Source organism: Podarcis gaigeae (genome assembly GCF_964106915.1).
Source record: "Podarcis gaigeae genome assembly, chromosome: 12".
In the NCBI taxonomy this organism is placed as follows: Eukaryota; Metazoa; Chordata; class Lepidosauria; order Squamata; family Lacertidae; genus Podarcis; species Podarcis gaigeae.
In genome coordinates this window covers 38,612,517-38,638,670 of record NC_139688.1, presented here as the reverse complement: position 1 = coordinate 38,638,670, position 26,154 = coordinate 38,612,517, and the positions used below count along the sequence as shown (strand labels likewise).

General features: G+C 39.9%; 1 protein-coding gene across 2 annotated transcripts in view; it reads left to right on the top strand.

The window, feature by feature from the left end:
• ANKRD28 (ankyrin repeat domain 28) overlaps positions 1 to 26,154 on the top strand; it is an 86,391-nt gene that overhangs the window by 13,429 nt on the left and 46,808 nt on the right. The window contains exons 1-2 of one of the 2 annotated variants that reach the window (XM_083705593.1): positions 17,178 to 18,653; positions 19,480 to 19,563. In XM_083705593.1, the coding sequence (XP_083561719.1) occupies positions 18,537 to 18,653; positions 19,480 to 19,563 (201 nt within the window). In that variant the 5' untranslated portion in view covers positions 17,178 to 18,536. Of the gene's footprint in view, positions 1 to 17,177; positions 18,654 to 19,479; positions 19,564 to 26,154 lie in introns of those variants that run through there. The other variant, XM_083705594.1, reaches the window with a different exon arrangement.

Below are 26,154 nucleotides of genomic sequence, written 5' to 3'. Positions count from 1 at the left end.
TGTACTTTAAATGTTTATTCTATGCCTCATTTGACCTTACATTATAGTCAGTGTTCGAAATTCCCCACGCACCAGACATGTTTTGCGATTGGCATGGGTCTGAATGCAACCATGTGGAGATTTCTGGATGCCAGGTTGGTGACTTGACATGTCCATCTGGCTGGTCTCTCTAGCTTTCTTAAGCAAGTAAGATGAAGAGCTTAACTTACTGCATTTATATCCTACCTTTCCCCCCAAAAGTACATGGTTCACCCCTCTTCTTCGTTAATCCCTACAAAGACCCTGTGAGGTAGGTTAAGAGGTTGTGATTGGCCCAAGGTCACCCAGTGAGATTCATGGCTGAGTGAGGATATGAACCCTGATCTCCCAGATCACAGTCTGAAACTCTAACCACTACACCACACTGGCTTCCTAGAGTACTGCTATGGGGCAGCTGTATAAATTAAGTAGGTAAATAAATATGGGGAAAGCAAAATGTCACTTAGAGAAGGGTCTGAAATACTGTCCTTGAAGGTTGATTTTGTTTTATTCTGGTTTGTTTTATTTGATGTTTTAATGTTTGTAAGCAGTTTTGAGTTTTAGTCTTTAAAATATAGTAGAGAAATACAGTAGAGAAATGAAAGGAAAGTAATAATAATATAATAAGCTCCATTGTAAAATTAGTGAGTAGACATTCCTTGTGGCAACCATAACTTAGGTTTAAGGTGCCATTTGGCAATTAGCTTATACATCTGAGATTCTAAGACTAACATGGCCTGGCTTAGATGAGAATGAACAAGTCTTTACCCATGCACAGAACTCTCTTCCTCCTCCCTTCTTGTGAGCCATAATTCTATCAAAATGCCCCAAATTAAATATAGCTTCTCTATTTCATACAGAATGGAAAACTGTGGTTACCAGCTTTGGAACAAGCAAGGGTCTAAAACCATATTCAGAACATTGTTTAAGGTCTTCTCTTGATCCAAACCATAGTTTTCTGACTAATGAATTCCTGGTCTACTTGCGCCTTGCACAAAGGAAGGAGCAAGGAAGCTACTTGCTCAGGGGTGTTATTCTCTGCTTAATAAGCTGGTATACATTCATCCAAATGCAGCTAATATGCCATCAAGGAAATATTTTATTTTTGTATTTCATTATAATTCTCTATCTTTGCAAGGTTTGTCTGTGGACTGAGATTGCATAATTAACAGAGACAGATCTGTGTCAAAGTTCCACATAGGACTAATTCATTTAAAAACATTGTGACTGTGTGATGAACATCAAGTATTGAGGGAAATTGCAGAGTTGCAAATCTGCTGAAAAAATCAGGGGTGTACTACTACATGCTATTGCTTGCTCTTCCATAATCTGCTTACTTAATAACTGTGGTTGTGGAGTCCCTTGACAAAGGATAGTGTTTGCCTAGTGGAGCATGTAGCTACAGTAGGAAAAACCAGTTACTATAGAGCTTTAAAGATCAAATTCCATCAAAAATATTCTTCCAAATTAATACTCAGCAGACAACTTGTTCATCTTGGAAATATATGAATTAGTTTTCACCAGTATTGCTGTTTGAGTGGGAGTGAGTAAGATAAATTATTAGATAAACTCTGCTAATGCTCAGCATTTGACAACTGATTCTATGGCATGTTAGATTCTGCTACAATAGTTGTATAAAAATGTTTTATGTTATGCTTAACAAAATCTCATGCAAGAATGGTCTGTATTTCTACCACACATGTCCAGTGCAATTTATCATAGTTGTGTAGTTGCATGACAGCATAGTTGCATGACAGCAATTTAACTGCTCTAGTCATTTGTAGCATGCTCATTACTGTGATCTTCGAGTTGTCAATCACTGTTTGAGACTCTGCCAGCCAATCACATGAAGTACTTTTACTATTGGGAGACCTGGTAACAAGCGGCTTTCAGAGTTTGTGCTTTTATTCTCAATAACTGTTACGAAGCGTAACATAATTAGTAAGTATTGATACTTAACCCATTTTTCTTTAAAGTTGTACATATAAATTTAGTGAGAAACATTTTTCTCCAAGTGTGTCAATGAACATGTAGGTTTGTGTCTTGAGTTTTATTAGATTTTCATCTCTCTCCGAGTCTTGTAGTTCATTCAGATGAAAAGGAGGTGTTTTTTGCCTTTTACTGTGCTCTACAAAATATTTTATTTATCTGCAAGTTTGCATCACCTTCTCATTTCCTCTCTAAATTAGCAAAAATTTCAGTGAAATCTATTAGATATTGTGGCCCTCAAAATCTAAAGTCAAATAGATTTGTCAAATTGAAATCAGTGAATTTAATTGTGATCAACATTAGTTTGAATAAAGCTCATAACCTTTTACTTAATTTTGACATAGCTAACATTTGGAAAAAGACTCAGCAAATCAGCAGTCTCAGTAACCTTTATGATAAAAAAATAAAAATGTACTTAAGAACCTGGATAACGGTACAGTTCTGTCACATCCTGAATGGGTTTTTTTGGAGTGCAGGAATAGGGCACACAAATGAATGGGCACCAGAGAACTGGTGGAGCCAGAAAAGAGAGAAGTTGTCTTGATGCATGAGGATGAAGTCAACACTATCCTAATAGTAGAGTTTACATAGCACAGACTTGACCTGTGATTGAGCTGCAGAAAGAAGTTTATTGGGTGTCTCTCTCTTTGGATTCACTTTATGCTTCTACCACATCCTTGATGTTATCCTAAACTAGCTTTCTCCACTCCAGTGATTTCCAAGTGTTTTGGGTTCCCAACTCCTATCAGTCCCAGTCTGAAGGTCTGGCATGATGGGAGTTGTGCTCCAAAACATCTAGAGGGTGCCAGCTTGGGAAAGTCTGTCCAAGACAGTGGCATTTGCCAAGCAGGTTGCTGTAGCCTAGAACAGCTTTCTGTCAATTACATCTTGGAGGACATGGCCATGCCACATTGAACCATGCTTTCATAACTTCCAGGCTTGACAATTGTAATGTGTTTTATGAAGGGCTGACCTTGAGAAAAATGATCCAGATGCTTCAGCTGCTGCAAAATGCTGCAGCCTGTCTCCCTTTAAATGAGACTGTGCAGCCTTGGATTTGCCAACTGCACATGCTACGAGCATGCTTCTGAGCCAAAACCAAGGTGCTGGTTTCAACTTAGAACTATCTACACACATGGGATACACATACTTTAGAGACCACATTTCTCTATAGCCACCTTCTCACAATCTTTGTTTCTGAAATTGGGTCCTGCTTCAATCTGATTGTGCAAAATAGTCCCTTTGAAGCAGCCCCTGAGACTGGGAATATTGCACCTGATACTTGGGAATTATTTCTTTGCCATTGCATTTCAAAGAGAAATCCTCAGTCTAGGTTTTTTTTTTGAAAAACATACCATGAACAGGCACCTCAAAAGCATACTTTATTAAAGAAGTTGCAGTGGCATTATTCTCTTTGGTTTGAGACTGGATAAGATAATGACTGTACAGACTTACTGTAGCCTTAGAACAGAAATGGGGAACCTCTGGTCCCCAAGATCTTGGGGTACAGCTCTCCAACAATACCTTGAGAGCTATGTCTGTGCCCTAGGGGGAAAAAGGATGCATGCGGTGTGCATGCCTTGTGTAATTTCCATGTGTGCCTTCAACATTTAAATAAAATAGATTTAAACTACAGTAGTGGTAGACTTGTGTATGATTCTTTAAAATAGCATTTGTTACAAGTGAAACAATATTTAATGTATGCAGTAGTACAAAATAAAATTGATTTAAAATGCAGCTTTAAACTTAAACATTATTTTGTCTCTTCTACTCCTCTCCCAAATTACTTCCCCCCATATGCTTTTCTCTAAGTAGATCTTGTTGGGTTGAGGGACACGAAGCAGGGGATCAGCACTGCCTCCTGTTCCTTTTCTTTCCTCTTCATACTACACATAGTGGTTCTGCATCCACATTTTAGTTAACAATAAGACTTTGCTTTTGGTTTTCAAACCGTGTTTTCTTTTTGTATTGTGCCACCATGTGGCTCAACTATAAACTACTGTCATATAAGCCAAATAAAAATAAAGGAATATGATATTACATGTAAACTGTTTGGAGTAAATGCTGATGTAAAACTGAATCGATGGGCTAGTTTATCTAACTGCTGAAAATGGATTTTTCTAAAGTACAATCAGTAATTGTTCAGACTAGTCAGAACTGCATTATGAAAGCTCTTGGAAGGTCTCTTTTTAGCAAAATTGGGTTCTTACATTATAGAATTTAACATTGGTTTCTGCAGTATCCTTTAATTTCCTGTTGTTTCATACTATTGTTGAAAAGAACCTAGAAATGTAACTTTAACTGTTGCAATCCCCCCCCCCCCCCCGCATCAGTTTAGCTACACAAGTTTACGTATGCAGATAGGTTGAAGCCGTGACTTCATTTGGATTTCTGTTTTGGATTAACTGCATTTTATTGTACCATCTGAACTTTTGTTTGACGTTGGTTTGTTTTAACAAGCCATAGTTAAGATTATGGTCTAGGTTCAACTATAACAAGCTGCAGTTAATTGAAAATGGAAGTGAAAGCTTCCAAACTGCTTTTCATAGACATGCAAAAGGAGGAGTGAGGATGAGGAAGCTTGTTAACCTATGGCTTGCTGCAAGTTGTTCTTGTAAGGCTAACTGGTTGTTTAGAGTTACGGTACATCTGAATGAGGCTATAATGTTAGAGTTAATTCCCCTGATAGCCTAATGCTAATCTTGGAATTTAAATACCTTGGCTCAGGGGTCAGCAAACATATTCAGTAGGGGGCCAGTCCACTGTCCCTCAGACCTTGTGGGGGGCCGGACCATATTTTGAAAAATAATAATAATAATGAACCAATTCCTATGCCCCACAAATAACCCAGAGATGCATTTTAAATAAAAGGACACATTCTACTCTAAGGTTACCAGATTTTTTTCAATGAATCCGGGGACACTTTTCAACTTCAATGGATTTTGTATGGGGAATGATTTGTAAATCCGGGGACTGTCCCCAGGAAACGGGGACGTCTTATATAACCATATTCTACTCATGTAAAAATATGCTGATTCCCGGACTGTCTGCGAGCCAGATTTAGAAGGCGATTAGGCCTGAACTGGTCCCCGGGCCTAAGTTTGCCTACCCATGCTTGGCTAGTATGCTAGGCCTATTAATTTATACCCATTAAGTATTAAGTGATCATAGATGGAACCATTCAGGTTGGCCCTTACCAGATACATTTGTTGTTGTTTTGGCAGTTTTAACTCTGGGCCTGCCTGGTGGGTAATAATGCTTCTTCTGATCTTTGTGGATATAGGAAGGCATGTAAAAAATGGAATTAATTTGTTTCACCAAAATTTTGGAATGCATTACATATTTTTTTATGTGAAAATGGCTTCCACCAGCCACCCCACATTAGTCTGAGTGTTTTTAAAAGTGACTTCTGTGATTTGAGGGACAGTGAAGAGATGGATGACACTGATACCATGGAAAAGTAGGAGGCAAGTGGTGCAAATAATATAATGGGGCTTGTTGGTGTGAGGTAGAGTTAAACACCACAACCTAACTATACCAAGCCGTTTTGTCGTAGTCAGCCACTTTGCTAGTTGTATGTTCTGTGATTGACCTATATGAGAGGCAGGGGTGGCTAATTCAGAGATTCATTTCCTCTGCCATTCTCATCAATGAACACCTAGGCAGCTGCTTTGAACATTTGGCACCTATACTGGACAAAGAAATAGGAACATTATTTTTTGTGTTAAGTGTATGTTGCAAGTTTCTTCAGATTATTTTTTTGACTTTTCACTGATGCCTCCTGTATATAGTGTAAAGTAAGACACTCTCATTCAAATGTCCTGCAGCTTTTAATTTTCTGTTCCCAAGAGAGTTTCCTGTTTTACTATGTGTGAATTTTTAAATTTTGGTGCGTGTACTTGCAGACTCTAGTGATTATCATGCTGTTACAAAGTTGCTCTCAAGAACAATGTCTTAATTGCACAATCTTAGATTGAAATTTCAGATACTGTTTAGAGTGGCTTCTTTCTTTCCTTTCAGGCAACATTAATTAGCTAGAGATGTGATATTTTAAAATCAGGCTGTTAAATATAGATGGGAAGAAGAGGATTGTTCTGGGTTGGTAATTAGCAAATCTGTCTGGAATTGTCAGCCTGTATTTCAGTATATCCATAGATGTAATTATTGGAATTGTTTGCTAGACTGGATTTAAAATTCTGATTTTGTACCCCAGGGGGCAGTAGTTTACTTTATATAGTGGCTTTTTCATTAGCTAGTGAAACTGTGCTAAAATATATGCAGTCAAAACTTGCATTTTAGATTATGGATTTTTACACACAGAACCCAACAGTTGAATAGAAACCTATAGACTAATAAATTTCTAGAGACTATTACTGCAGAAATGGGACTGTGTCGTAGTGACCTCTGTTGTGAGGCTGAGATAATAGGCTGATTTTAAACTAGTGATTTAGATGAACTTTCCGTTTGAAAAGTTTGCACTTTTAAAAAAATGCCATTGAAGGATAGTTTACACTTTATGTATAACTCAACATGCACAACAGATTTATACACATCTAATTTGTACAGTCAGTTCACATTCTAATCCACTTCCAACTAATGCATGCTATCAGCCTTTCCTATAGAACATTTTGATGGAGTCTCATGATAAGACAAAAAATCTTGTTGCATGTCAGGACAAGAAGCATCCTTTTTATCGCTCACTGTCAGAATAGTCGGCCCTTTGTGGGTTCCATCTCCAAAGTAGATTTAGGGATTTCAAATCCAGCCATGAATCATGGAATAGGTACTCATTTCAAAGACATAAATTTCTTTTCAATGCAGCCCCTAAAGAGGCTGACAGCAACAAATAGCTGTGGGACAACACATGAGAGTGTTTGTCACTCCAGGTAGAGAGAGTTGTGTTAGGTCAGGTCCATCCATCTCCCTCTCCCCAGGTCTCGATTATGCAGATCAGGTCAGCCTGTTTGTTCACAGTAACATTATGGATCTTAGGAACTGGGTTAGTGTTCAGTAACACCACCACCAGACCTCCAGTGATGCCACAGGTAAGAGGTCGGGGTGAGCAACAGAATGCAAGCTTCTGTAAGCCTCCTTCAGACCCAGCCATCCTCTAGCCTCACTTACCTCTGCCTCCAGTCACTTGAATATTTGATATCCCTGAGACTTCCTTGCAAGGCCTCCCTTCCAGGCACGTTTTTCAAGAACTCTCTCCTCCATAACCACACACTACCCCAGGAGCTCACAAAAATAGCAGTGCAGGCCATAACAGGAACTATATATTAACAGTATCATCAGCACCTCAGTTAACCTGAGAAATATCAGTAGCATTCACATTTCAGATTGAATTTATTATCGGTTTTGAAATGTAGCAGTGATCTAGCTAGCACAATTGTCTTCTGAAATGTGTTATTTGGTGAGAAGGATTGGGTAAAGAATAAACCAAGAACAGCATCTGAGTTTAGCCATAATGTGGACAGTGAATAAAGACATGTAATTTATTCCTGTTCCATATGTTTACTAATTTGTAAGCGTATACATGAACCCCAGAGAGTCAGATTTATCCTGTTCTTACTCACTTGAACTGGGGTTTTTAATATTCTTTCTGCTTCCAAAGCATTACTTTGGAAAATCTTTCTTGAGCTGGTATAGGATTGCATATTCCTGATGAACCTGAATCTCCCCCAAGGATTTTTGAATAAATAATTAGGCAGCATGCATCTGATTCAACGATTAACCTTGATCCTGGCTAGTTTTGCAAAGTCAGATTGTGCGGATGTAGTGATGATGAGTAATTCTTGCAGGAGTCACATTTTTTCAGATAAAAAACCCCGGTATCCATGGAAACTGTAATTCAATTCTTTCACATATGCAGTATGTCTGTTCCTAACCGCTAGAACAACAAATAGTATGTATGATTAGCAACCTAGTTATTTCCTGACATCTTAATGCATATGAATTTTGAGAAATGTATTCATTTGCCTTTGGCCAAATCTATAAGACATTTTAAAAAAATCTTTTGAGAGCTAAAATTCACAAAACAACAATAGGAAAAAACAGCCTCCCTCTGTCTTTTTTGGTGTCTTTCATGAAGGATCTTGTAAACCTTGCTAAACTGACTGCACATGCTTATTTTGGAGTTCTCTTTCGCAGAAAACTCTTTGTCAAACAGGCAGCATTTGTATTTCTACCTTTTGTAATTAAAAAGACTCATGTATATTATTTGACAATAAACTTCTGGAAACAAAACCACGTACTTGTCACGTACTTGAACAAGAGTCTATTTGTAATTTCCAGGATGGAAGAAAGAACTAGAGAATAGTGTCCAAAAAGGAAAACATAGCATCTCCTCTCCTTTGAAGTGGTAAAGAAACCTGGATAGATTTCTCTAGTCACCTGATTTTAGCTGATCTATTAATACCCTTCAAACCTGGATGCTTAACGGTGCAATCCTATAAATATCTGCTCAGATGTAAGCCACATTGAGCTCAGTGGGATTTACTCCTAGGTAAGTTCATATAGAATTGCAGCTTAGGTAACTTTGCCATGTGCTCAGTTCTGAAAACTATTTTGTCATACGTATATTCTAAGAAAGAATGGGTTAGATCTCACCAATTTGCTCTTCCTCTGAATAATGTAACGGAAGATATTATGTTCCCAAAGAGGCTGGAGTTGGAAATGCCCTATACCAGTGATGAGTCACTGCTGAAGATTTTAAATAGTTGTAATCAGTGTGTTGTCCACACCCTTCCACAGGCCAGAATAATATGAATCATTTTCTTCTGTGTTTCCTAAATAGTTTGAGAGGAAGTAGCATGTATTCCTGTAATAAGTTGTAAAACGCTGGTGGTATCCTCCCAAGTACTGCTGCTGATAGACACATGGGATTTTCAAAAGATTTTTCAAATGGTTTTGGTTTGACTACTAGACAAACATTTTGTAACCCTAGCAACTTACTTTAACCATAAAGATTATTTCGTATGGCTTTCTGTTGCCACAGATAAATATAACAAGGTGCTAAATATTGATATGTTTGAATGCAAACAAATTATTTTTAAAAAAATAGTTGAAGACTAGTAACTTTGAAAACTTTATTCAAAATTGTTCCTCCCCCTTCTCCCCCCCCAAAAAATATAAATAATCAAGGTAGGGCTTTTTCCTCAGCCAAGGAATAACAAAAGAAGGACTAATGCATCCAGCTCAGATTGTGCTTCCTGAATGAGCCAGAGCCTCCATAATGTGTCTGATCCCTGACTCATGTTTTGACTGGTAACTAGTATTTCAAAATTTGAGACTGTGAGGAAGCCAGTTAGGATGTTCTATGTCAGTGTTTCCCAACCTTTTTTGGGCAAATGCACACTTGATTGATGAAAAAAATCTCGAGGCACACCACCATTACAGCCCCGTGACGTCAGCGCGCAGCGTCACGCCGGGAGGGACGCACGAAAGTGTAAGTTTCAATTTTTTCCCCTCCCCCTTGCCGGGGAACCTCCAAGCTTTGGGGGTGGGGGGGAGGAGGCAGCAAAGCGAGGGACTGAGGGACTCCTCCAACTCCTCCTCCTGCTCGTCCACGGCCGGGTAGAGCCGCTTGAGGCGCCGCTTGAGCTCCTTCTCCTGCTCGTTCAGGGCCGGGTCGCCGCCGTGAGCGGAGGCGGCGTGGGGGACCCCGCAGGTCAGGGCGAGTCGGCTCGTCTGCTGCCACGACAGGAGCAGGGCGGGCGGCGAGGGGGTGGCTGGGTGGGGAAGATCCCCCTCGGATCTGCTCCCTCTCAGGCTCGGTCGGCGCTGTCACGAAGCGAGACGAGGCTGGAAGGCGCCGCTCTCCTCCTCCCTCCGCAGCAAGCGTGGCCTGGCGCGAATCAAATCGCCGCTCCTGTCCCGTGCGCTCAGGTGGGCAGCTCCAAAGGGGCGCCCCCGTGCGCTGGCTTGGGGTGGCTGCCCAAGCGCCTTCTCTCTCTCGCCTCCTCCCACGAGTTCGGGGTCAGCCTCCCGCTCCTCCTCCGCTTCCTCCTGACAGCCGCCGGGGTCTTTGGTCGCCGCAGCCTCCCGTCCAAGAAGCACCTTCGCCCAGGCAAGGACGCGCGCGGAGCTGGCGAGCGCCGAGGGGTGGGGCTCTCGCGCCCGCCTCCCGAACCAGGAGGGCTGGGTCGCCGCCGTGAAGGAAGGGCGCCGGGGCGCTGCTGCTGCCGCCGCCGCTCCCAGCAGGCATGGGCCCAGCTGAGGCGGCGGCGGCTGTTGTGGTGGTGGCAGCGATAGCGGGCGGAGGAGGGGGCGGCGGCGGGGCCGAGGTGGCCGGCGGCGGCGGGGGAGGCGGCGGCGGGTGGAGCAGGAGGGCGGCCGAGGCCGGTGAGGGAGTAGGGTTGCCCGGGGCTTGAGGAGCCGTCGCCGGGAGTTGCTGCTGCTGTTGTTGCTGCTGCTGCCCGGACATGCCGGCCTCCTCCTCGTCCGCTGTCTCGCGCTCCTCCCTTTTGCGCGCGCTGCCCCGCCGCCGCCCCATTGGCCGGGTCCTGTCAGCTGATCCTGTGTTATTTCCTGTGTGTGTGTGTGAGGGGAGAATGGAGAGAGAAACCTCGGCACCACCACCGCGGAGCCGCCCCCGGCTCGACGCGGATCCTCGCCGCCGCCGCCCCGCCTCTCGCCGCCCGACTCGCAGCACACCAGGCAAGGTCTCGCGGCACACTAGTTGGGAAACACTGTTCTATGTTAAGGAAGCCTTGTGCCCCAGGTGGAAGAAAAAAGGCTCTCAAAATTGCAGTGAATTTTTGTGTCTTGTTTTTTTAAATGAAGATACATGCAAAATAGTCAAATGCTCCACTTCCCTAATAGTCACATTGCTACTTTACAGCTTTTCTTCCTTCTGCAGTTGGAAATATGTGCAAGCTGTCTTATTTTTGCTGGGTATATCCTGGGCACTTATTTTCTGTCTGCCTCTTGTCTAGTGAACTGTGGGTGGGAAATCTTCAACTGCTTTTGTCACACACAGGAGATATTCTCAATTAAAAAACCCCTAGAAATAATCCATACTACCACTTAGACTCATAGAGAACACACACACACACACACACACACACACAATCACAATCTCCATGCTAAAGAATATACTCCCATTTATCACTTACTATACTTCACACGTTAAATATTAGATGCCTCTCTAGTTTTCTGTGTAAGTGTTCAGCCTCAGTGGCAGTTAATTTGTCCTGCTATATGAGATATCATGCATATCAGGGAATTATGGAAAATACAGTCATCAAATGTATCCCAGTTCTGCCTCATCAGTAGTTCTATTCCTTTTTAACAAGGTTACTTGATTGTAATGTTTAATCTCTAGAGACTTGGAGGTTGGCTCTATAACGGGGGTCAGCAAACCTTTTCAGCAGGGGGCCGGTCCACTGTCCCTCAGACCTTGTGCGGGCCCTGACTATTTTGAAAATAAAATAAAATAATGAATTCCTATGCCCCACAAATAACCCAGAGATGCATTTTAAATAAAAGCACACATTCTACTCGTGTAAAAACACGCTGATTTCTGGACCGTCCATGGGCCAGATTTAGAAGGTGATTGGACTGAATCCGGCCCCCGGGCCTTAGTTTGCCTACCCATGCCCTAGTCTAATTCTCTAGTATTGTGATTTCTCATATTCATGCCTGCTGTTCCTGCTAGAAAGTAAAGGCTGCCTGTGTGATTTGGGTTTGCAGTGGTGGTGGCAGTACTTCTCAGCAAGAATTCATAATCCTGGACTTTTGTCACTTTCTTCCAAGAAAGAAAATACTATTGAACTGTTCTGGACTTTATTCCCAGTAAACATAGAATCATAGAATTGTGGAATTGGAAAGGACCTCAAGGTTCATCTTGTCTAACCCCCTGCAAAGCAGGAATCCCAATGATAAGGCTCCTGTTGTGTCAGATTAAAATTGAGCATTCGATGCACTTTGAAAGCAGGCTTTCCCTTTTCAAAAAGCAAATAAATGTTGTACACTGATATTTACCTCCTTTGATGTCTGACTTATCATATGATGGCTTTCTATGAATATGGTCCTTGTTTTAGCTTCATTATTCAGCGTTGTGACTAAACGCAGTTGGTTGGAAACTTCACATCAAATAGTCAAATTCTTGAACCAAAATATTACACCCCCCCAAAAAAAAACTTAGAACACAATCTGTTGTGCTGCTGCTATCACTGGTTTCTTCCTATGAAGTACGAATTATTGGGTGTTAGAATTTGTTTTTAGTGATTTCTTGTTGTTAAGATGCCAACTGGAGAACTCCAGTCTGACAGCATTGTCTCCTGGCTACTGAAGGATATGAGTAATCATACTTGCTCCCAGAGTCATATGGGATCTGGAATTGCACATGTGTGTAGAAGGTGGTGAAGATGACAGTGTCTGTTTTCTGCTGTTTGGTGTCAGTCTCTCACACCTCATGGCTTCAACCTTCAGGATAGGAGTTTCTTAGGGGAAACATGGGGAGCTGCTGCCACAGTGATGGGAGTTTAATAGACCCTGTAAGCAAGTCGAAGCCGTGTTGTGCCTCTTGGAATCCCACCTACAAGAATCCTACAGCATACTATTCAAAGAGAAGCAAATCCTATCGTTTCTGATAAGCCGGAGTCAGTTTCCAGCAGCTGTGTTGTCCTCCTTGGATTTCCTAGTCAGAAAGGCTCATACCAGGAGAGAACTTTGGAGACAGTGGAATCAAGAGTTAGTGTTGTTGAACGACAAAGAACTAATGGTCTGAGAAACAGGTATTTTGAAGGAAATACAGTCAACAACCTTTTCACACAGAAGTTATGTTCCCCCTGCTCCGTGCGCATCAGCAGAGTGTGTATAAGCGTGTCCCACTCCATTATGCCCTGCCTCTTTTGGTTGTTGCCTGTACAGAGAAGGGAGGCAAAATCCTTAAATGATCCAGATAGAATAAGTTGAGGACAGTACTACAGAAGAGATTCACTCAAACTTAGAAGAAGTAGGATATGATCCCTTCATGTTCTGTGACAGTTATAATTGCTATCATTAGCTATAATGACGTAAGGATAGCTTTTTATTATCGCCCCAAAATAGAGCACTCTGTGTCCATATGTTATATTCTATGTGGCATATGGGTATAGTATGTAATTTGCTAATTATACTTTCACATGGGTGGGCAGTAGCAGAATGTCACTTTTAAATTCCCAGGTAATGCTGTGCTGTATGGAGCTGATTCTCTTCAGATGAATTCTTCCCGGAATACGTTTGTTTCATACTCTTATAAACAATATTGTACTTTCAAAAGATGTTATTGCAAGGCAAGTAGTGCTTCTGTAGGTATATTTAATGCATACAGTTAAGAGTCCTTTTTAGTAGGTATTTCGGTATTTCAATGCTTACTGTAACAAGATAACAAAATTAGAAGTACATTCATTTTACATGTCATTTTCCTTGTTCTCTGCGATTTTTAAATGACAGACAACTTAATTTTGTTTTTAATATTAATTTCTGCAACCAGGCATGGAGTTAAGATGAACTTGTGGTTTTTATATGGATGAATTTGTGACATATCTAGCAGCTGTGTTTCATGTAGTACCTGACTTGCTTATGCTTTTTGAAAATATATTTATGCCAGCTTTCCTTCCTGCATTGTTAGAATTTGCTTAGAGAGGGCTTGTAGTCACTAGAAATATACTTAACATTTTAAAAGATATTGTATTAAATATAATTGCAAACACACATTTGGGAATGTTCTGTTTGCTTTCTTGTGATATATAAGTGCAGCCACTGCTTTCTGTGTTTCCTACCCCAAGCCAAGTGTGGTATATATAGCTGAGCTTTACCTGCATATTTTGATAGGCAGGGTTCCTCCAGAGGCTTACCCTTAAATATCAATTGGGACAGTCCCTTGTGCTTTCCAGAACCTAAGCCCATTCTCGTCTTTTCTTTTGTTTCCTCCTGCTCTGAGGGTTTTGTTTTGTTTTTACAATCAAGTTGCATATAAGATTTGTGAAATAAACAAATAGTTTAACGTCTGCATCACTGTGTCCCAGTACTGCCTTATAACCTTCCATAACACCCACCCCAAAGCAATTCCTATTGAAAATTAGCCTTGAGAGGTGGTGAAAACCAGTGAAATTTCATACACCCTCCTTTCCTTGCAAGCTGGAACAGCTAGCCAATTGGGACCCAGTTATTTGTAAAAAGAGGGACATTTTGTGACAGGTACCTACAATTAATTCCAAGCACTTGATTGTTGACACCTGTGAATCACACACAGAGCCCGCACCACTGATGAAAACAGCAGCAGCGAGTGACCTTGTCCCTATGGGACACTATCAGATCCAGGCTTTGAATAGCAAGGTATATTTAACTTCTTCCTCTCCCCCCTCCCACCTCTGCAATTTCAGTACAGACAAAATTCCAGTTCAGGTGATGGGAAGTCTATGTGACTGTTTCTTTGTTACAGCTCACTGAAAATGTAGTTTTTGGGGCTGCTGAAAATTGAGTGAATGTTTATTTTAATGCCTGGAGCTGTCCTCCAACTTCATTAAATCTTGTGTTCTTAGGAAAGGTGTGCTTGTTGAATATCTGCCTCTCTGCAGCTTTTAAAGGCACAGGAGCTCTGTTAAGAGAAAAGGTAGTAACCATGTTGTTCCCTGCAGACATATGCTCTGAGGCATCTAGACTAACACTAGCAGCCAGATTGGGTCTGCTGCTTTAAGATTACAAAAAGCCATATATGGAAAAAAGAGGGAGGACACAGTCCTGTGCACTTAGAAGCAAGTCCTGGTTTAGCTTTGGAAGCTCTAGCTGGAAGCTGCTTCACTTACCACCTATATAGCCATGCTAAGAAGACCTTTACCTGATTAATTTTTGCATGTCAGGTTGCTGTTAAAGGCATAGGAGCAGGGCCAGTAATAAAAATGGGGACTTCTAAAACTGCCGTCTCCTATACTCCTTTGGGAGCGAGCCTTACTGCATTCAGTACACATTCTAAGTAAACATGCATTGGATTGGGCTGCATGTTGCAAAATAACTCTGGAGGTAATATTTGCATTATACTTCTGTAAAGGAGTGATGTATTTTCACTACTGTGTAAGTACTAATTATATTGATGAGGTATGAGTTGGCATTGATTACTTTCACAATCCTATTTTTTAAAAAAAATCAAAAGCAAGACTTGCAGTGTCTAGTGGGTTTTATTCTCATATGAGCGTGCATAGGATTGCAATCTTGCAATGTTCCACCTACCATTAGCTCTGTTAGCCTTAGCACTTCTTACCATAAGCTGCCCATCCCTCTGCCCCACCAGCCCCTATTGGTGTTAGCTGCCTTTGCCCTTTAAATAGAAAAAAGAAGGGCAAAGTGCTTCTAGTTTTCCTCAGTTTTAGATAGCTTCAGCCCAATCCTATGCATGTTTACCCAGAAGTAAATCTCAGGAGGCCTTTTTGGACATAATGTTCCAGACTAAATAAAACCATAGTTCTGTTGAGCCAGGAACATTATGTTCAAAAAGACTCACAGAAATTTACTTCTGGGTAAGCATCCACAGGGCTGGATTGAAGTTGTCAAACCATAGTATTGAGAACATTGGACCTGCATGTTCCCCCTTCTCCCCCCCCCCACCTTTGGCTCCTTTACCCACTGACCTCAGTGTCCTGATACGTTTAAACCAGAGCTCCATGTTGCTTCTGAAATGGGAAACTCTCATTTAAATAGATGAGGATGGAAATTTCAGAGCCAGTGCATAAAGGGGAACATGGTGAGCCTCAGTGCTCATTGCTGACTTACTAAACTATGGTTTAGTAAACTCGGAACATTATGACCATACAAGATCACTGTGTTCAATGTAACTTAAGGTAGAGGGACCCCTGACCATTAGGTCCAGTCGTGACCGACTCTGGAGTTGCGACGCTCATCTCGCTTTATTGGCCAAGGGAGCTGGCGTACAGCTTCTGGGTCATGTGGCCAGCGTGACTAAGCCGCTTCTGGCGAACCAGAGCAGCGAATGGAAACGCCATTTACCTTCCCGCCATAGCAGTACCTATTTATCTACTTGCACTTTGACGTGCTTGCGAAGTGCTAGGTTGGCAGGTCAGTGTAACTTATTTCTCCCAATTAAGAATTCATAGGATAGCAGACTTAAAACATCTAATGTCCAATTTTGAATGCATTGTTTTAACCAAATTTCATTTAAATAAATGGGATTAATTTACCAGTATGAGGAAATGACTGAGGCGACAATGTAAACAAAAATGGTTTCTAGCTAAAATTTCAAAATCTCTGAGCTGAGGACAGCTGAGTCAGTCACTTGGAATTTTGTTTAAAAGTATTTTTCTTCTGAAATGTGAATCTTGTTTCATTGTATACTGCTGAACTTATTTTTCACCACAGAATTTGAAAATACCAGTGTTTGGTTGATACCTGAAAATTTTGATACTTAACCCATAGGAATATATCTACAGTATTCATATCCAAAGCAGCTTACAAGATACTTCAGATATCTCTTGTTATGGTCATTCAGCGCATGTCCGTTGAAACTCTGCTAAGTCTGTATTTTAAGATCTGAAATTGAGAACCTTAAAAATGTAAGGTTACTTAATATGAACTGGAAGTACTGTTGAGTTAAAAAAGCAACATTTCCAATACTTTGGGCATATGACCCATTTATATAATACACCCACAGATCACTGCTACAGCTCAGCAGATTCAAACCAAAGCTGTAAATTCAGATTATTGGATGACATTTTTTGTTAGTGTTTGTTAATATCCTCACTTTTCTTAGGTGCTTGTTAGCATGCTAAATATGTCTTTTAACAGCAACCCAAATATTTCTGGTAAGCAGCTATTACTTTGTATAATGGATTGATTTTTTTAAAAGGCTTTTTAATTCTTAGATTCTAAAGACTAAAAAGTTGCATGGCCACACAGGGTTAACTGAGATCGTTCTGAGAATATGGTAACATATGAAAGCAGTTATGGGTTGGAATTGTTTATTTTCCTACATTGTTAGTCAGCAGTGCCAGTATACGAGTTTCCTTGTGGCTTTTAGTGGAAAATGTTGAAGGCTCAACAGAAATCTTACGTTTTAAGTGAATTAGTCACACAAAACTGGCATCGATATTCTGTTAGGGCTGCCCCAAAGCTGCTTTTTTCCCTCCCCCTGCTACAGGAAGTTGCATCCAGAGCAGTAGCTCAGTTATTTGGTAAGTGTAACATGTGAGCATTACTAGGCATTTCATTCTGCGGATCTATTGCTCTGTTGGAATACTGCTGCGGGTGCGATTTTTGTGTCCTGTTAATGTGTTCTGTAATGACCTTTTTAAAGCACTAGCTTTTTATACCGTTTGCGGTACCATCTGCTGCATGAAAAATCCTAACTTAATGACAAAATTTGGATAAATAGAGCATTTAACGTGAAGAACCACAGGACTTGCATAGACACAGATCTTCAAATAAAGAAGTTGGCTGAAAGATGATGCGTGGAGCCTGATTTTCTCCCCCCCTCCCCCCCTTTTTTACATCGGTCTGAATGAAGGCTATAATGGAACCTCTATTCACACAGTGATCAAAAGAAGCGCTCGAGTGATGAACTACTTCTGCAGGAAAAGTCTAAAGCAATAATTCAAGTGCTTGTGTTTGTGGTGTTTTGCTAAAACGTTGTTACCGGCATTTATATCTTATGTGTTCGTTGTTGGAGCAGCTAGCTAGAGCAATGGTCTGGTGATGGAAAACAAATGTTCTGCATTTCTTTTCTGACTGATGGAGTAGCATTCTGTGTTACGGTCTGTTGGGGAATCTAGATTGAAGAAGCAGTATTATTTGAGTCTCATTGTCCTTTGTTGTCTGACTCATCACATGTAAATGTACTGCAGCTTAGCTGTACATTGCAGGCATTTTTACATGGAGAAGAAATGTCAACCTTGGAGCTTTAGTGCTGAATAACTGTTGAGTTATACGTTGCTTTTTGTGTGATGGACTTTTGATTTTAAGGCAGTAGCATTTTTAATTGTGGAATGATTATGACCTGGAACACTTGGGGCAGTCATGTATGCCTTTTTCGGTAGAAATCCTGCTACCGTTAACTGGAGGCTGACCTTGCTGGAGTGGGGAGAGCTGTGATCATCTCTGCCAGAGCAATTGTCTCTTGTTTCATTCTATACAGAATGGTGTTATGTCGTCTATAACAATGATTTTACTGTTTAGGTAGTCTTATTCTGTAGAAATTAAACAAAAGCAAATTGGCTGGTGAAAGTTCAGAATTTTTATATATACTGTTGTAATTTCTACTGTAAGAGGATATTTTAGTAATTGAGTGTTATAAAGCAATAGCAGAACTATTTTAGCAGAACTTTTTATGGAATATTTTGGAAAACTTCATTAGCTGAATATGTTGTTGAATTTGACAAATAGAATATAATTTAAGTTATGCCATTTTAAATATTTCAAAACAAAGCACTAGTGTTTCTAAATTATGCTTGAGAGGAAAAGAACTTTCTGTGCTGTCTTGGCTATCCTTGGGACAAGTCTGTTACAAATCTAATTTTCTCCTTCAAACGGGTCGAATGAGTCGTGTGTGTATTGTTGTTTTGGAGGAGGTGGAAGATGATTCTCCCACGTTTATTTCCAAACTGCCTCAGGAAAGCATATCTCTACATCCTTCAGCTTCAGGACATTGCTTGGTAAGAGGTTCTTGCTAAATATGTCCTGTTTGTAATTGTGGTTCAAGGCTCCATTGACCTGCCATAAATATGAAACTGTAGCTGGTATTTATTTTGCTGAAGTAGTTAATATGGTTGTGTAGATTCACTTCTGTGTCTAACGATAATCCTAATGAATGAAACAAATTCTCTAGATTGTTCCTTTTCAAACCTTAAGGAGTGCTCCAATCATTGCCTTCAAAAGTAAATTGGCAAAGAAGTGAATTTTGTAGCAAATTGTTTCTAACACAGCTCCTAAAATAATTGGTTATGTAGTCTTTCAAAAACCATATAGTATATTCTGTAGTAAAGCAAGTTCCATTCTTTAAAAATATGGAAAATAGATCATGTGATGCAGGGCTACTAGTCCAGCAACATTGTAATAGTGGAGTAGTTATTATTTATTGCTTTGGCAATAATGCTTTCACATGTTTATGGTGGTGGTTAGCACATGTAGATATTTTTAGAAATAGATGTGTTTGTCACCAGATCATTTAGATGTACTGCACTTCCTTATTTGTCTATCACATTGCATGCATGTGTCTAGTTGTTTTCTGTTTCTTTCAGAAGGCATTCTGCAAAATTAGTATGCAATAATCAGGTATTTTTTTAATTTTTATCTTGTATAGATAATTAGTGGAGTATGGTTGTTTATGTAGAAGAGCATTTTAAAAGAGTGCATTAGACAGATTTTTAATGAAGTATTTGTGATATGGAATGTTTTGGTACTCGTCTAAAACTGTGGTGGAATAATTACACCTGAATAGCATTAAAATTAAAATGCTTTCTCTGTTTTCTTATATTTTAGCCACCACTTGTTCAAGCTATATTTAATGGGGACCCTGATGAAGTTCGTGCACTAATTTTTAAGAAAGAAGATGTTAACTTTCAGGTAAATGCCTTATTTTTTGCTCATAGATTTTATTTTATTTTGTTGTCTTTTTCTCCTTATCTGAGACACTCCAGAAGTCTTTGTAATAAATTTATTGATTTACGAAATATAACTTACCCTACTACTATTCTGTCAGATTTTACCTACATTTGGTGGTGAACTAATTAATCTGTTTAGTTTAAAGAAAAACCTGCCTATCTTTCTTCTTAAGTTTTTAAGATATTGTAATAATAATAAGACTGCACTAAATTCCAACAAAGTTACCAACTCAAATATGGTTTCTCCACCATATACTACTATCCAGCCTCTAGTTACTAATAATCCTTACCCACACCCATAATTCATGTTGGTGTTCAAGTCATCTCATTTTAGCCCTTTCATAAAACCAAGGAAAAAGATGGGGGATAGAGGAATGCCAAAATATTTCACTTTTTAGAGCTGGTAAACTGGATCAGGTTTCCTGCTGCCATGTTGGTTGTCCAAACTACTCATAATGTGACCTGTTCTTTGGCAGCTGGATAGACAATTGCAGGCCTTTTTTCTGTAGGTGCAAGAGGCTTTTTAATATTGCAAAATCAGTCTAATGAATTTCCCAGCAGCCAATACGTTTCATGTACAAGCGGGACCTGCAAAAAATAAATAAATGTGGCATTGTGGAATTTATTGTTCAGCCACCCCTGACTTCTTCCTTGACAATTCATTCCATTTCCCCTTAGTTTTCTCCCTTATTTGTATTCTCTTCCCAACAACCAGTGAGCATTCCATGCCCACTGAGCATGCTCAACCTGCTCATTGGAATGTTTTGTGAGCTGTTGTCCCCTGATACTTCTTTCTTGTGCATGAGTGGTGCTGGCTACATATGAACTGGCATTAGGAGAATTAAGATAATTATATATGATCATCCTGTTATTATATTCATGCATCACAATTCTTTGTATATTCACTTGGAAGTGTCACATTTAGTTCAGTGGGACTTACTCCCAAGTAAGGAAGGGTGCATAGCCTTGCAACCTTAGTCATGCAGTTATTATGATCATACTAATTATCTGATGTTATATGATTTATCGTCTGACTGCTGTTAGAAACAGGGTGCCTGTCTAGATGAGCCCTCAGTGTGAGACTAATTCAGTGTTATACATGCTTACTCAGGAGAGAGACCTGTTTAATTCTGTGGGATTTTTTTGCTAGAAAAATGTGGCCCGTAATTCTAATTCCAATTTTCTGGGAGTAAGATCCATTGAATTCAGTAGGACTTGTTCCAGAGTAGACATAGACACTAGGCTTTTAGTCTATCAACATTCCAGAGGGATATGGTTTTAAGTACTAATCAGGTATTTAGCATACAACTTATTTTTAATGCTGTTTTACAAAATATGATGGGAAAATTAAGCTTTATTATGACTTTTAAAGAAGTTCTTACTGTGTCTGAGGAAAATAGTTATAGGTTTACTGGTTCAATCTCAACCTGACTAGAATTAGGCACTGAATTTAGTGGTTGTTACTAGTGGTTTTAAAACAAATGTATTCTTTGTATACTGGGTAACTTTTGTCATGATGGGTGTTGGCTGGTGAAAATGTGTAATGAAAAATAAATGATTGAAATCAAATGTCATTGAAACAGGGCTGCTCATTAGAATTTTAAACCAATGTTTCAAATGCAAGATCTAGTGCACAGTAACTCTATTATAGTTGTGTGAGCCAGAGCACAAGATGCTTTCCAAAAGGACACAAGGATTTGGTTGTAATAAAGCCTACAGTGAGGATAGGCTCTGTCCTAGTTGTATTCTTCTGCTGCAAGTTATGAACAAAACAGGAATTGAGTGAGTTGTGATCCAACATGTGTAATAAAATAATACATGATTAGGGTCAAACCATTTCCAATTTGTCCTCTGTTCAGTTGGTGGTACAGGCAGCCTCCTGTTTACATGTGTTCAATATGTGTGCAACCGTGTATACGCACATCATGCTGAACCCGGAAATGTCATAAAACAGCACTAAAAAGGTGGAATGGGGTGTTTGCAGGCATTTTCAAGGGGTTTAAATTATATGTGATTTCACTGATGCGAGCAGTGCCTCAAAACTTGCATAAATGTCCTTGCATAAATGGGGGGCTGCCTGTATTGTAAGTGTTTCAGATTTTCAGCATGTTAAGTAGTGTGTTATTTTGTAAAGTAAATAATGCTGAAGTGCCAATTGATGGTAGCACACATATTACAATGAATTATAATGCTTAGTTGCTGCAAACCTTCCTTGATGGTTGTAGGCTAGCGCTCGAATCCTAGAGTATGTCCTCTGATGTGTGCACAGATCTTCTGTGGTTGGGGATCTTCATTGATCGATGCATGCTGGGGAATTTTGGTAAAGTTTATCTGCTTATAGTGATAAGGCAAGCCATTTGTGGAGGAGGAGCTCTTAGAACTCCCACGTGGATAAGGGTTGTGATATTTTCATTTTGGGGAAATGTTACATTCTTCACTGTTTGGCTTGTCAATGAACATAATTTAGTCTGGAGTAAGCAGGGTTTTAGTTGAAACTTTGGAAGAGAGTTCTCCCCTGCTAATTATGAATAAAACTTGACAGCATCCATAGGAATCATATTCAAGTATAATTGGTGAAGATACAGTAAAAGCACAAGCAAGTGCAGTTGCTTAACTTCATTGGCTAGGATCTGTAGAGCTTGTTCATGAGTGGAATAAATCCTGACTGGGTGTGTGTTGAGTATTTTCCTTCTAGCTGCATCCTGGAAGGAAAATATAGGGTAAGGTGTAAGGTAGGAAGGGATGTCAGCTTCTGGGTGCATGTGATGTTCTTCCTAGTTCTCTAGATCCTGGTTGCTGTGCAAGAGTAGCAAACATTCAGTGCTCTGCTAAGGTTGAATAATAGTTAAACAGTAGTCTGTTAAAGTTGTTTCCTGCCTTTGGCCTAAATTTACTCATTGTTGTCCACTCATCAGCCACTGATGGAGTTTCTGGGGAGGTAAAAATTTGTTCTAAATTTTTACCGTGTTTAAGCTTGAAGCCATGCTATTTTGCATTTTGTTGGAGTCACCATGCATGCTCTATAGTTATAGAAACAAAGCGGGATGGAACCATGTGCAAAGGCCCTCCATTGTGCATTGGTAGTTCACTAGCACAGAAGAGACATTTCTAAAAATAGACACTGACCAACATAATATTTCTAGACAAACATGATTTTTCATTTCCTTTTTATGTAAAGATGCCAACAAACTGATTAGTCATTTCCTCCCATTTAGTAATGTAAGTTTGCACTTACTTAGAAGTGTTAAAATAAAAAATAAAAAATTGTCCAGTAGCACCTTAGAGACCAACTAAGTTTGTTCTGAGTATAAGCATGCACACGAAAGCCTATACCCAGAACAAACTTAGTTGGTCTCTAAGGTGCTACTGGACAATTAATTTTTTTTTTACTTTGTGTCAGACCAACACGGCTATCTACCTGAATTTAGAAGAGTTAGAAACAGAGCAATGAAAGCTAGGAGCTAATGTAATTCCTTGTCATAAAACGCACCTAGAACAATGGGAGTTTTGAACGCTGTTTGCATAGTGGAATAGTGCATAGTGTGTTTGCATAGTGTGAATAGTGGAATATTTTTCTACAGGCAGAGAGAGTCCTCCCCAATTTCCAGGAAGGGATAGTTCACACATGGTGCTAGGCTATGATTTAACTTTATGTGGAGAAAACTTGGTGAATCCAAGAGACTCCTGCACTCTCCCTTCCTGGACTGCCAGGACAAGGACTTCTGCTGATATTACTTTCTGTCTCAATGAATCTCAGCTTTTTTATTTACATTTGTATCTCACCCCAATCCTGGGGTAACAAACATCAAATGCTATACAGTACAGTTTAAAATAAAATAATCTTTTGACATATTTTAAAACATTGTAAAGCCATTTAAAACATTTATAATATCTAAAACAACAACCATATACTCTCAAAGTTATTAATTTCACATTTACCATGGCTAATATCTGTCACTCATCAAATACCTGGGTAAATATAAATGTTTTAACATGTGCCCTGAAAGTCAGTGAGGGATATAGGTGCACCTTACCAGGAAGGCCATTCCACAAGCAGGGAGCCATCACTGAGAAGACCCAGGATCCTTGCAATAAGATGAATCTTCACATTCATGAAAGTGCAGCACTTACAATATTTTGAATTACAGTGGTACCTCTGGTTACGAATGCTCCTGGTTATGAACTCTTCAGGTTACAAGCTCCGCTAACCCGGAAGTAGCTGCTTCTGGTTGCAAACTTTGCCCCAGGATGTGAATGGAAATCACGTGCCGGAGGCGCACACGCAGCAGGAGACCCCATTAGCAAAAGTGCACCTCAGGATAAGAACGGTTTCAGCTTCAGAACGGACCTCCGGAACGAATTAACTTCGTAACCAGAGGTACCACTGTAACTATCATTGCAGTATTACTTGGGCATGTCTAAATTAATGGTAAGCTAGATTGTGGAATAGTACTGATCTGAGGCATGTGAAATTTTCATCTGATCTCCCAACCTTGCAGAGAGTGCAAATATTGTAGTTTTGCTGGAAATTGTTTTGGAATGGAAATGAACATGCTTACCTACTTTTGTGCTACAGAAACAAATAAAGCATATATTAAAATCCCTCAGTTCCATTGTTAGACACACATTCATTTCTTCTGATCGTCCGGCTGTGAGGCATGAAGGCCTGCTCCCTGCAAGCCCTTTTCACCTGGCCTAGGTGGCGGGACCCAGATTCACCCAGCCCTACTTTGTTAAATATGTATTCTGTAGTTGACCTCCTTTGTAATATTTTATTTTCAAATCTTTATGATAATATTTTAGTTTACTGTTATGTTGCTTTGACAGTATGCTCTATATTTGACTTTCTTCGGATTGTTTTATTTATGTTTTATTGATTTAATATGCTGTAAACCGCTTTGAGATTTTTCTTAAAAATATAAAGCGGTATAGAAATTTTTAAAAAATAAAAAATAGTAAAAATTTGTTGGTCTTATCCTTGATATATTTCTGCAACCTCAGCTGCAGTAGTTTTTAAAATGACAAATATATCACAATAAAATCTGATCCCGCTATATTTGTACTTGGAACTACTTTCACCTTACAGATATAATCGTTTTTTTAAATGACCAACTAAGTAATATAGAGAGGGATGCGGCTGGCGTTGTGGTTTAAACCACAAAGCCTAGGGCCTGCCAATTAGAAGGTCGGTGATTCGAATCCCCGTGACAGGGTGAGATCCCGTTGCTCGGTCCCTGTTCCTGCCAACATAGCTGTTCGAAAGCACGTCAAGTGCAAATAGCTAAATAGGTACCGCTCTGGTGGGAAGGTAAACAGCGTTTCTGTGCGCTGCTCTAGTTTTACCAGTAGCGGCTTAGACATGCTGGCCACATGACCTGGAAAAACTGTCTGCGGACAAATGGCGGTCCCCTCAGCCTGTAAAGCGAGATGAGCACCACAACCTCAGAGCCGTCTGCAACTGGACTTAACAGTCAGGGGTCCCTTTACCTTTTAAGTAATAAAGAAGCTGAAAACTAGAGCCAGGATTCAAGAACTTTAGGCTATGAGATGGGGGTTTGAACAGCTGATCCCTATGTTTTTTAGTTTCATGCTCTTTAACTCCTGGTCTATGACCTTGCATCCATGGTAAAAGGGAGTTTTCCAAGAAGAATCCAGTTGTTTTTAGGTAGAAGACATGATTTAAAATATGAAAGTACTTTAAGGAGGAGATAATGAAGACCTTTGTGTATGTCATATCTCTGTAAAAGTGTAGATGTTGCCACTCTTGTACTTGTGAAAGCTATAGCCTTTGACAGTACATACTTTTCTTTCTTTCTTTTTTTACTTTTAAGAAAAGCACAGAAATATATGCCAGAGAGCCAATTATAGCTTTCCCCTGGTGTGCTTCTGTAGTGTACATGAGTTGTTTCGGGGGTTTTAGGGTTTTTTTTTTTAGTTGGCATGCATCAGCTTGTATGCAACCAAATAGAAATGAATTAAATAAGGAAATCTAGCAAAACACCAAGCAGAAATTAATTAACTTCAAAAGTAGATACTGCTTTGGTCTCTCTGTTTTTTGAGGCATTAATTATTTAAAAGATTAGTGGATAATTTTCTTTTGCAACTGGAACCACACACAAGGAAAGATGTCATAAAAAAGAAAAATGCCTTGTTAAATTGTATTCTCTTCCTAGATAATATTTCAATTAGTAGCTTTCACAGATGTCAATTTTCACTGATCACAAGGTGCTGCTTCTGGTAACATTGCTTCTGTGTGTCTTGCAGAGTTTGTGAAACATCATCTTCACTATAAGCAGCCATTTTTGAATGTGGTAAATACATATTTAAGTTATGCAGAACATGTCTCTTAGCCAGGGTGCATGATGTTTGCTGTGTTGCTGGAAGTACAAAGGGAAGCTATATGCCTGTAAAAATTCAGTGATAAAAACTGCCCCCTGCTCCTCCTATAGCTGCTTGCCCCAGCCTGGACATGCAACACTGTCAGGTTGTGTCAGTGGCAGCTGCAAGACAAGTTCTGCAAAGCAGCTGTATTGGCTTGAAGCCTTAGCCAGGG